The following is a 13,378-nucleotide window of genomic DNA, read 5'->3' as shown; positions in this document are numbered from 1 at the left end:
AAAATTATTTCAGAGATTATCATTTTGAAAACACATTTTGATAATTAAATTAAAAAATCTGACATATTAAGTTGATCTTATATAACCACATAAGATAATAATCCCTAAAAAAATTGATGTGCATTATTGAACAATTATTGTATAAAATATCCTAGGTAATACTATAAAAATGATTTTTATGCCAAAATTTTGTTGCTCTATTGATCAAGGGTGTAAGCGAGTAGAATCAAATTACGAACCAACTCAAACTCAACACATTCACAAACTTATGAGCCAAACTTATAAAACCACGAGTTCAAACTCGAGTCTATACTCAAGCTCAACCTAGCTCCGCTTGTAAGCTTGTCAAACTATTCATTTAAATTAAAATTGGAGCCAAATTCAATATTATTAAATGAGTTGGAGTCTTTTAGCTAGATAAAAGCTGGATCCGCCCCTGCATTTACTTTTACTTGACGTGACTCGAGTCTTTTATAACCTTAACCATAGGTGAACTTTATCACCTGCAAGTTATTCACCCATGTGATTCAACTCATTATATGCTTTCCAAAGCCTTAGCTGCCAACTTCATAAATGAAAATTTTTTAATATATTTCTGAAGATATCAATAGAATTCAGATGCAATAAATATATCCTAGAAAAGCCATCTATATATCAATTTAATGGAAAGAAAAAGATACCTACAGTGAGATTCGCAAGAAGAATGAACAACACATACATGCCTGGAGAGTGGAGAGGCATTTTCACGCATTGTTTTTACAACAACACAATTCCTCAGCTGAAGCTGGGCGTTTTGGTTTCGGTTGATCCATGTCTCTGGATTGCAACTACTGGTTCATTGCATCGTGAACACCGATACGAGCTAACTGACGTGCAACGAGTGCGAAGGCAATAGTAGCAATACCTGTAACAAAATCAACTATTCTTAATATTTGACACAATATAAAAATCAGATTTGAAACTGACAAAAAAGTCAGGATTGCATCAAACAGTGAAGATTCAGGTCCTGTTGAGATTTTTATCCCGTTTAATAAATAAGTTGGGTTCAGGTTTGAATTGATTATATTCGTGTCCAATCATTTTAAAATCAGGCAGGTTCAACACATGAACCTAAATTAACACACCCCCTAAATCAGAAGAAAATATATGATTACAAAATTTCTGTTTATTCAAATGATGGGACTTTTCTAATGAAGACCGGATTACAAAATTCTTTGAAGTTCTAAGAGCAATCATAAGATATAATAGAAGGACATATTGCCCATTTGAAGTTTAAAATAAATACAACGTAAAACTTTGGGGTATTTAGAATTGACCATCTAATTCATTTTTTGCGTATTTGGATGTCCTCATATTTGGGCGAGTTTCGAATACACCATAAATTCATCGCCACTGACCACCACCACCAACCAACCAACACCGCCGCCGCCAAGTCCGGTCACAAGTCAACCACTAAAATATTATTTTAAATTTAGCGCAAGTAAAGCGCAGTTAAAGCGCAGGTAAAGCGCAACTAAAGCGCAAGTCAAAAAGCGCAGGTAAAGCGCAAGTAAAGCACAACTAAAGCGCAAGTCAAAAGCGCAGTCAAAAGCGCAAGGTGACGCGGCAAATTTTTATTGGATGTCCGAACTTATTTTTCGCCTCCGGTCACCTGACCCAATAATTTGCCCTAAATCACAGGACTATATATGATCACAAAATTCTAGTTTATGCCGCCCATTTGAAGTTTAAAACAAATGCAACGTAAAACTTTGGGGTATTTAGAATTCACCCTCTAATTCATCTTTTGCATATTTGGAAGTCCTCAGATTTGAGCGAGTTCATATTACACCATAAATTTGCCACCACCCGCTGCCATGGCTGACCACTGTCTGGCACCACCGCCAACAACCATCTGGTGCCGCTGGCTGCCGCCACCAACCTCTTTGGACTTTACATTGCACTAATTTTACTTCAAATCAAATGAAAAAAATAATCTCATGCATTCATTTTATATTCATTCAAACAAATCTAAATTATTCATTTTATACTATATTCCATTTACAGGCTTTTACATTGCATTTCTTTTCAACCAACTAAATAGCCCCTTATTATGCTTTCATAACTCATAAGGCAGAAAAAGTCCTAAAGGATAAAGGTTTCAGGGAATTGTTCAAAACAATCAGATTATCCCAAAAAGAAAGCTACTGTGCCAAAACAACAAGCATTAAAAACCGTCATAACGAGGATAATTAGCAGTACATCAACAGAAGTGGTTCACAAGCACACTTGACTGTCAAAAAACTTTACATACCAAAGTAATAGAAACTAAATTTACCTGTGTTGGCAAGGAAGAGCCACAAATGCAATGGTGGGATTTGCATGGCAGATTGGGCATTCTGACTCATTGCTTGAAGATCCAGATGATTTATCTTTGGAGAAAGGAAGAAGAAATTTTTTTATTGAAGATGAGTTTAAAAGTGGAAGCAGCAAAAGCAGCATCTCCTGTACACCCAAAACAAAACAAAAAAAAAATCGGATTGAATCATTAATATAGCCACCAAGCAAGCAAAACTTCACATAACAAAAGCTTATTCATTTCCACACAGGCATCAATGATTAGCAATATTTCTTTTGTAAATTATACACAGAAACCTTGACCAAACGCTTATTCATTATTTAGCAACCCAACAATCCAAAAATAAAAACATAGCATGGTTATCTCGTCAATCTTCAGCTTGTTTACAGGTTTGGACTTGTTTTAATTGATCAGCTCACAAGGCATTGATATAATATACTCGATACATGAAATATAAAGAATGACAAGAACCGGGATAAACTTAGCTGGGTACTAAAATATTTTAAAACAAGAAACCCTTCGGAAAGTGAGATGTGTACAAACATCATGCCAATAATCAGTATCTAACCACCAAATATGATATCATGAATTCATGATGGAACTTTATGTTTATACAACACATGGTATTCTATCAGATAACTTCTTGAATTTCATATGGCAAAAGACTTGTAGTACCTACGTTGCTTATGTGCATTATCACGGTTATGAAAAAAAAGAGGGGGGTTGATTTGCATACATGCCACTTTATTTCATACTATTTGCATATCGAGCATCTAAAACTTTAATATTACATTCCTACCACTCATATGAAATTTTAATATCAAACACATCACTCATATATTTCATTCTTACCACCAATAACAACCTATAAACTTTAATATTTCATTTCATGCACCCATATTTATTCTATGGATGGTAGGCAAGTAATATTAAAGTTTTAGAAGTTAGATATGTAAATAGCATAAAATAAAATGGTATGTATGTAAATCCCCCCAAAAAAATCACATCATTGAGAATGTCTTTGAGAATAAAAAAGTTGGTCCTATTTCAAATCCAAACTTAGTGATCCAAGGGAATTTTGAATGAATTTGAACTTTGAAGCATAATAAGGGCTTTTCACAATAGTAGACTTTTCTACTGATGAAACTTCAACACCATGATTCATTGACAACTAAATGATTTTAAAATCCAATAATATTATTATCCATAACTGTTTTTGATGCAGACAGTTTGATTTCGATGTAGATGCGCTTGATGTTATTGATTTTATTTTGGAAAGTCGGAAAGGACACAATGTACAAGGAAAGCAAATGTACAGAATAAACAAGTTTACTGCATCTAAAAAGATAACCAAATATACAACTAGTCAAACATAATTTCCTTCGAAATTAAAAACTTCTCATTCCTGGCATAGTAGTCCTACCACAAAGCAGAGATCATATACTGGATGAGACCGACTAGATAGAGTGAGCCGAATATACCAAGACTGGGATTAAAAAAAGATACTGCTAGGATGAGAACTATATTAAGTATTCTTTCCTCTGTAGTGTACTCTGGATGTTTAATCAGTGACTCCGATTTGGCATAAAAGCCGTAAAAAAAATGGAAAAAGTTTTCAGAATATAAAACTTAAAAGTTTTAGAAACAAAGAGGGTTTATACTTTATACTTTCCAGTTTTTCCAATAAAATTTAGAGCTTTCAACACCAGAAAAATTACCGAGAATTCATTCCAAACCAATTGCCTATTCATATACTCAAAGCTAACGGCCCGATTCATATTAGGGCTTCCATACACAAGTCTTGCTTTCAAAATTCTTTCAATAAGCGTTCTATACCTGCACTTGGAAACAGAAAACTAAGGTAATATCACATAAAATAAAATTTCCGTAATTATGTCATGAAGAGTATGAAATCATATTGTACGACTGTTGTATATTAAAATTTTAACAAAATATTAGCAGTTCAGAATTTGTAATAAATATTAATTATATAGCTTTTCATGAATTTCTAGTTAAGATAATCATTTGGCCTGTCTAAGTTTTTCCTTTCATGATCTAGATGTCGGAAATTAAAATTAAGGTCATTTTCCCTTCCAGTAAAGCAAGGTGAAAAGTTCCTCAACCTCTCCTCAAATTTGATACATATTTTATATGACCTTATCCAGAGCAAGTTTCAGGTAAAGAAAATTCTTCTGTTTATATTATCTTCTATTTAAATTAACTCGTTTAGCTAGAATTGTTCTTTTAAACTATCTCTAAATCTATAAAGATGCATTCAGCTTGGAATAAATGCAAGGGAGTCTTTAGGACATAAGAAGATACCTTCCAGAATACAGAAATAGTAATAAATTACTTAAAGCTGCAGCTTTGTAAATGCCTTCAATACGTTGTATTAAAACCCATATCCGTCGTGCCAGCGGTCTCTGCAGAACAATAATTAAACCTTGCATCTAAAAAACTACCCAACAGAAGCTAATGCCATAAGAAATATAAATTCATTACGTCTTGTCAAATGAAAGTTAAGTTACCTGCTCAGAGTCGCCCCATCTTCTAAAAGCCGAAAATGACTGTAAACGAGCCCATATATACTGCCCACCAACACTACCAATGCAGTACCATAATTTTTGTGATACAGAGAGCCCAGTTCCTTCCAGTCCTGTTCTCACTGCATGGGAAGAATTTATGAGTTGAAGCCCCAATGTAGGCATGAAGTAGGGTACAGGAAAAAAATAAAGGGATCAACGTGGTAAATGCTATTTACATAAAATTCTAATGAAACCCAAAGAATAGAAGTGGTTATATTCTACGTAAGGGTTACCTAATAAATAACCAAAAGGTTAATCAATCAGTAAATAACTAAATGTTAACTGAACACCATTAATTAGCGTTCATAGAAGCCTAATGCAAAAACAATTATCATAAATTCTTGTTCAGCAATGCCATTCAAGTTGAAATTCTCAATCATGAAAGAAATTTTGAGAAAAACAGAGTTCATCATGTAGTTCATTCATTGTATTTCTTTCCATTGCGTTAATGCAGTGTCAAGGTTAATGACTATAGCAAAGAATCATAACAAGGGCTCAAAATCTGAACAGTTTTTCCCAAATCCAAGAATTACCCAGAGTTTTTTTTTAAGGCTTTCAGAACAAGACTGATTTGAAATACGAAAGAAACAAAGTACTTTTCTCAGGTTTGGTCATGGGTTATTGGGATTTATTTCCATAGCCTTATGACTTGCTAATGCATTAAACAAAAATACATAAAAAAATGAAAATAAAGCATAAATTTCTATAGGTGTCGAACAGAATGGTGAGTATCCTACATAGTTAATATATAAGCATTATACTGTTGATGAGTTGGCCAATACATGAAGCCAAAAATATATAAAAAATGAAAATAAAGAATAATTTTCTATGGGTGTCCAAGAAAATGCTGAATATCATGTTTGATATTAAAGCATAATTGATTAGGACATCGTCAGCATTTTCAACACATGTACCTTTATGACATGCCGGAGATCGACGGCCACGATCATGAGTTGTATTTTGTCATTTTATGTAGTAGTTTATTTTATTTTAATATTTTTCCGCTTTTGCCCTTATGGGCATTGAGTCGCTTATGTAGCCCGGAAGGGCATTTGTGTCATTTCTTGTTATTTCATTTTGGCCTATTTATATGAGACCTCATGCATTTATAATTTTAGTTTTTTGGATAAATGAAAATTTGACATTTCATGTTCTCTTTGTGAGTGCAAACCTCCACGATCTCTTAGTGAGTTCGTAGGAGAAGCTAGATCTCTTTGTGAGTTCTGGGTTTTCTTGCTCTTTCGTTTTCTTTTAGTTCTCTTGATCAATTCATTGTTGTGGAGATTGGGATTGAAGCCACTTGTGGGAGATTGGAGTTTCATGCTTTGGATCCCAAGAATTTTCCCCACAAACTCCCCTCCCTTGCTCTTTGCTGCCGTCCCCAACCCAGCCACCACCCGCCGGCTGAAGCCCACCCCCGGCCAGCCCGCTCCCCCCCGCCACCCCTGTTGACCAGGCCATCTGGCCGCCGGCCATCCCTTGGTCCAGCTCCAGGGGTTTCAAAATTGCTAGGATTAATTTGCTTTCCTATTTGGTCTTCCTGATTTGGGAAGTTTTTTTTAAGGGAACTTAATCCAAATTTGAAATTTGAATCCCGTCTCCCTCAATTTTCTTCTCAGACAAATCTAATTAATTCAGCCGTTGCTAAATCTGGCCTTCCTCCTTCCTAAAATTACAGCTCAGTAGTTTTCAGCTGGATTCTCCCTGAGAAGAGAATTAGGAATTAATTTCCTGTACGTTATTTCTCAGAAAATGAATTGAATTCCTGAATTGAATTCCGGAATTGAATGCTTCCTAGTGGCTGTAGACCCCTTGTCAATTGCTGTCCAACCTGTCTCCCTCAATTTTCTTCTCAGGCAAATCTCATTTCCTTGGTTTTCAAATCCCGATTGCTCCTTCTAGCCCTTTCCTCTCACATCCAAATCCTGGAATGTCCGTTCAATTGCTGCCATTAGTTTTATTCTCACTATTGGACAGTTTGTTCATTTCCAACACAGAATTCTCACATTCAGATTTTCAGATTTTGTGAGCTGAGATAAATCCAGATTTATTTCAGTTTTTGCAAGGAACAATTTCAGATTTTGGAGAGGAGATCCTCTCCGTAGCAAAGCCGGCGTCCCCGTTCTACATCAGTTCGACCATCATCCTCCACCGCTCCGGCCACCTATCCAAGAACGACGATCTTAGGTTCCTTCTTCCTCGGAGTGACCTCGGTTCTAATGTGGAGACTCTTCTTCCGCTAAGCCAGACTAGTTGAGCGTGTGGACTCCAAAGGTGAAAATTCTCATTATTAAATCGTGGACTCTTGTTTATTGTCGTAGCGTACAATTATTCTTTGTGTTTTCTTGAATTGTTTGGTCGATCGATTTCGCTCTTCTTTGCCTAAGCAAGTTAAAAACTGAGAATTCCAATGATTAATCTTTTGCTATAAGTGATAATTTTATTTTGGATTATTTTGTTCAATCTGCTCTCTTTAATTTCCTTAAAGTAATTCCTGAACGACTTTGTATCACATCAATAATACTGTTGTACAATGTAGTTATAAGCATTCATATATTGAAAAAAGGGATTACTTATATTAAAATATCAGAATAAAGGACCAACCAAGATTTAGGGGATTTTGAAAACTAACCTGAATGAATAAAATATGGGGATTTATAACATCAACCTCAAATAGACGGGATAATGGTAATGATGATGAAGAAGATATTGAAAACCAAGGACAAACCCAAGACCATCAAAATTTACTAGGATTTAACAAATACTAGTTATTCATGTTGCCTTTTATTCAACTCACCATAATCAGAGGTTGCACGATAATGGTCATTACATACATAGAGCATAATCAAAGGATGTTTTCATCAAAGCATTCAAGATACGCCAGATAGGAAGAAGATGAACTAAGAAGGCGGCTAAATTCAAACTTTAATGTTTACACTCAAAGTTGGTTGAGCTCTTGACTAACTTAAACAAGTAGACTGTTGTTCTACCTCTCCTCTCAGTTCATATGTATCATTGATCTGCAAGGGAACACCAACATGCATTTGTGAATCTAGTAATGTTCTTCAAGCACTTTAGAATATGACAGCCCTAAGCCACTTATAAAGCAAACCAAACAAACCTATTGCTTATTTCACTCTCTTACTCTAATTTCATAGCAATATTATCAAGTTCTAGGTAGTTTTATCCTCAGATCACCAGAGCTTGCATCTAGAAGCAATATTGACATTTCAGGCCCATGTCAGCAGTAAATCAGAAATCTCATTAAGCCCTTGCAATGGCTGTACCACGTAGACGTTTAAATTTTGTAACATAGAAAATATTATATGACAAATATAACGACTACGTTGGAGACCAAGTGCACTGAATTAGATGATTCTGAAGAATTTCATGATAGTGATTAAAAGATGCAAGAAAATGAAGATTTGCTTGAAAACAATGTAGATGATTGTGTTAAATTTGCAAGGTATTTTTGGAATGCAAATATTTTTTTACCCTAAATCCCAAGACAAAGAGAAAGGTTGTTCTATTTTTCGTAGCCACTCAAAGCAGCAATGAGACCCTGAGCCTGGGAGATGAGTGTTGACAAAGCAAGCTACGATGCCATTCTTCTCATCAGCCAGAGCATGCTACGCAGCAACTGCTTATCAAGAACAATGTGTTGATAGGTAATTTATTTTGTTCTTTTTTTTATTTAAGGCATTTTCCAGTGGCAAAATTTATAATAGGCACAAATCAAAGATCCAAAGAATTAGGCATCCACATCAAGATAATTTTTCCAATAAGTGACTTTGATATTTGAACTTCGAAATTATTTTTAGCGGACTTGTCATGTATTATTTTTATGACAGATATTCTAAAAATAAAGTAGAACATATTTGAAATGTAACAAATAGTTTATATGATTGCCATAAAACATTACCAACTGAATGGCTTGAATATTCAAATTTCTCACAATTATTTGATGGTTTGATTGAGACAGTAATATACGGTGATCCATATATATAGAGGTAAATGAGAGTTGTATTGATGATGATGATGAATATGTTGGAGACTGAGGTCACTGGATCAAATTTTTCTGAAAATTTTCATGATAATCATTAAAAGATGCAAGAAAAAGAAGATTTGCTTGAAAACAATGTAGATGATTGCGCTAAATTTGCAGGGACTCATGATAATGGGAAATTATGAAGCATGGACTCTTCTCCTCAAAAAGGCGAGAAGTGTCTGACACGCATCCAACACGCCTCTGACATGCGCCTGACAAGCCTCCAACATGTGTCGGACATGCCGAAAATGTGTCTGATTGAAAAAATACTAAATACAAATTGGATACCCGTGTCCAACACACGTCTTAGATATTTTAAGAATTTTTGTAAAAAATAATTTCTTGTATTTAAATTTTTTACTTATGTAGAATATAAAAACTTAATTTATTATTTCTTATCCACAACATCAAATCAATCGCTCGCACTCAATACCTCATTCATTGAATATTATCATTTCATTTCTATTTGACAGGTCACGACTTTGGTTTCACAACAATATCTGATGTCATCTCAACATCAACATCAGACGTCATTACAACAACGACATTTCAAAACTATCTCAACATCAAAGCCTGACATTGTCTTGACATTGATGTTCAATGCTACCAATTTCGACACCCACAACTTGACAGCTCCTCTTTGTCTGACGCGTCTTAACATCGACGACCAACGCCCTCTCAACATTGATGACAGATGCCCTCTTGACATCGATGCCCTCTTTTCGACAGCATTGATGTCTCCTCTCTAGATGTCTGATACACAACATAACTGTCCTACTCTCGGTATCCTAATATTAATCATTTTAAGCACAAATTCTAGTTAAATTACTTATATTTTAAATTTATTTTTAATATTATACTTATTTAAATTTTATACACAAGTTTTAAAATATAAAAATTATAATACCGTGTCCAACCCGTGTTTATGTCCTATATTTTCAATAATTAACATGTCTCGTGTCCGTGTCGTGCCATATCTGTGTCTATGCAACATAGATGGGAAACATAACATTGCTTTTCATATGAATATTCTATTAAGATTTAATATGGAAAAAAATGTGATATTGATTGCATTAATTTGAATAATAATGCAAGCATTCAAGATAGTGATGAAGATAAAACTACAAAATGGAAAACCTTCAACCCTAGGACAAAATCAACGACTTATAATATTGAAGTTGGCATGCTTTTTAGTAGCAATGATTACTTCAAAGCAGCTATGCAAAATTAGTTAATTTAGATAGGGAAAACAATTAAATTTGTCAAGAATGACAAAAGATGTAGGATCATCGTTGGAGTGCAAATTGCCAATTTGTCAAATATATTTCCAAGCATGAGAGGAGCAATTGTGGAAAATTAGATCTTTATAGGAGCACACAAATACTTGGAATTATTTTAGTAATGCTTTAAACTCTACAATCATTGTAAAAAAACTTAATAAAATCAAAATCAGTCTATAGAATAAGTATGATATATTTAGAAGGAAAAATAAATTACACGTAGAAAGGTCAAGCTAAAAAGACTTTGAAGAAAGCACTCAATTGGTCCACATAAAAGAGGAAGATCAACTTAATAAAATTTGGGGCTACCATCTTGAAAGTACACACTCATTAAGATTCAACTATGTATGCGCTTACAAGTCATGACTAGGATTTGTATTGAAGAAAAAAAAATTGTGAGGCTATATATTTGTCTTGATGCATACAAAAAGGCTTTATGTTAGGTTGTAGGCCAATAATAAGCGTGGATGGGTGTTTTCTGAAGGGACAGCAAGGGGGCTAGCTTTTGACAGCAATTAAATTTGTTGGAAAAAATTGCATATTTCTAATTGTATGATCAATAGTTGAAGTAGAGATGGTGGGTGAGAGAGTGAGCAGATAAAGTGAGAGAAAGAGAATAAAAAATATAGAGAGATATGTAGGAAGTGGGAGAGGAGAGAAATGGAAAGTGACTGAGATATAGAGATTGATAGAGAGTGACAGAGATGGAAAAGAGAGAGTGATAGAGAGGGTGAGATAGAGAGAGGGAGAGGGTAAGAAAGGGAGATAGGCAGAGCAAGCAAAAGAGATGGGAGAAGAGAGAAAGTAAGATAGAAAGATTGAGAGAGTGTAATTGGTAGAGAGGGAGCAAGACAGCATGGTAGGGAGAGACTGAGATAGAGTAAGGGAGGGAGAGAATAAGAGAGTGGTCAATTTTTAGTGAGATGGAGATAGAGAGAGAGAAGAGAGAGAGGGAGAAAGAGAGAGAGTAAGAGGAAGTGTGAGTGAGAGAAAGCAATCGAGAGAGGGAGACAGAGCAAAAAAGAGAGAGAGTGGGAGAGTGAGAGAGGATGGGAGTCGGAGAGTAAAAAAGAGATAAAGTGAGAGATTGGGGATGATTTTTTAACCTGCTTGACAGAAATTTAAAAATCAACACAAATTCACCTTCATTTCAAAGAAGCAGAAAATATCAATTCTTGAATTTGAGAACATATTACCTAATGTTACTAACAAATTTTGTGTTACATTTGCACCAAAACTATAATTTTGTGGGTTATACTGGAGTGGCATTAAAGACTACAATACGAGCAGCACCAAGGGTAACTACTGTTGATCAATGCACATTCAGAATGAAGGAGTTGGAAAATTAGATCCTGCAGCATTTCAATGTTTATATGAAAAGTGTCCAAATAAATGGTCAATATCACATTTCAACTTTACCCCAAAATGTGATAATTTACTAAACAACGTATGTGAATACTTCAATGTTTTCATCATTGATGCTAGCGAATTGCCAATTAATTTAATGCTTGAGAATATTAGATTTATGGTTATGACAAGAATGTTAGAGAACAAGAAGTATATGAAATAGGGTGTGAAGTTATGTCAAAGGATTAGGGAGGTTGTTGGGAGGAATATACATGACGCAGGTACGTACATTGATTATAAATCTAATAATAAAAACTATGAAAGAAGTAATATATAAGGGGCCCAATATAAGGTGGATTTGGAGTCCAAATCATACAAATGCAGGAGGTGGTAGTTAGCTAGATTGTCATGTTTAGATGCTTGCGATGTAATTTATATGAATATGGGTGACTACAAAGACAATGTCGATCCCTACTATTTTGCGAAAACATGCATAAAAATTTATGTGTGCAACCTCATGTACATGGCGCTTAAGACCACAAAAAAGTTACATGATCCCACCATTGTCACCAAGATAAACTAAACCTAAAAGAGGCAGGCCACTAAAGATACGAAAAGGTCAACTGCTGAACAATTATTAAATTCACAACAAAGAAAGTTGATCCCCAATCAAACTCCATTGCAATAAATTTATACATAGTGAACAAAATAGCAGCACTTGTGGTAAGAAAAAGTATAACAACATGATGTTAAATAATGAGAAGAACATGGAGTTAGCCCAGAAGTTTTAAAAACATATACTCACAAGAATGAAATGGTGAGTTCTATAATTATATTGATTTTCTTAGCTTCAGGTAATGTCAATATTTACATTCATTTCATTTTGAAATGATATTTTCTATAATTACATTTACTTCAGACGAAAGCCAATCTCAATCCAAAATAATGTTGCAATCTTTCAAACAAGAGGCTTATGATAAGTTCATAAAAAAACTTTCTTCAAAGTTCACTTTATCTTTTCTTAAGCGAAACTAATTGAGGCTGCTTATTTCTTAAGGTATGCAGCTCCAAAAGAAAAAAACAAAACCAATTGAAAGAAAAATTCGTCTATCGCACCAAACTTTTTGGTTTGGATGCTATAGGCGGCATTACGTGGCTGCCATAACTTATGATTTATTTCATTTTATATAATAACAAAAATGGAAGGGGATCAAGGATCAGCAGAAATATCATTTTTGTAATGAAAATAGCTACTTCATTTGGTTGCTAGACAGTACGTTTCTATCTCAATAGATGGCCTTTTTTTTTTTAATAAATTGTTATTAAAGTTTTTTAACTTCTCAAATAGCAGCACAAGGTTTCAAAGCTTTCAAAAGCCATTTTTGCCCATTCTCGTCTGCCACCTTGCTTGAATTTCATGGAGAATCCAATTAATTTCAGCATTTAAATAATCAGTTGCCAACATAAGAAGTATAAAATATATTTTTTGCTCTTTTATAAAATATATTTTACTTTGAGTGTGCCCTATGCATAAAATATATATTTTTCTCTTTTTTAAAAAAAGAATAATTTTCATAAACGTTAATTTCAATTAAATGGATATATATTTCATTTTCGCTAAAAAGATTTTCAATAAAATCAATACACAATTTTAAAACTTTAGCATCATGAAAGAACAAAAAAAACTCAATTTCTTTCATTACAATTGATTAAAAAAATAGAAATATTAAATAAACTTATTTAAAAAAATGCCAGCACCATACATGATTTCAATCCGCTC

At 34.1% G+C, this 13,378-nt stretch overlaps 1 protein-coding gene across 1 annotated transcript in view; it reads right to left on the bottom strand.

Moving 5' to 3' along the window:
• Positions 1-566: 566 nt before the first annotated feature.
• Positions 567-13,378, bottom strand: part of LOC110095193 (peroxisome biogenesis protein 2) — a 31,862-nt gene continuing 19,050 nt past the window's right edge. The window contains exons 4-8 of the mRNA XM_020820631.2: positions 4,867-5,003; positions 4,661-4,761; positions 4,057-4,174; positions 2,318-2,484; positions 567-904 (exon numbers count right to left, since the gene is read on the bottom strand). Of these exons, the coding sequence (XP_020676290.1) occupies positions 775-904; positions 2,318-2,484; positions 4,057-4,174; positions 4,661-4,761; positions 4,867-5,003 (653 nt within the window). The 3' untranslated portion in view covers positions 567-774. The remainder of the gene's footprint in view (positions 905-2,317; positions 2,485-4,056; positions 4,175-4,660; positions 4,762-4,866; positions 5,004-13,378) is intronic.

The sequence above is a fragment of the Dendrobium catenatum genome, unplaced genomic scaffold, assembly GCF_001605985.2.
Source record: "Dendrobium catenatum unplaced genomic scaffold, ASM160598v2 fragScaff_scaffold_1063, whole genome shotgun sequence".
Lineage (NCBI taxonomy): Eukaryota > Viridiplantae > Streptophyta > Magnoliopsida > Asparagales > Orchidaceae > Dendrobium > Dendrobium catenatum.
The sequence above is the reverse complement of the archived record's forward strand: the minus strand, read 5'-3'. Positions and strand labels throughout refer to the sequence as shown.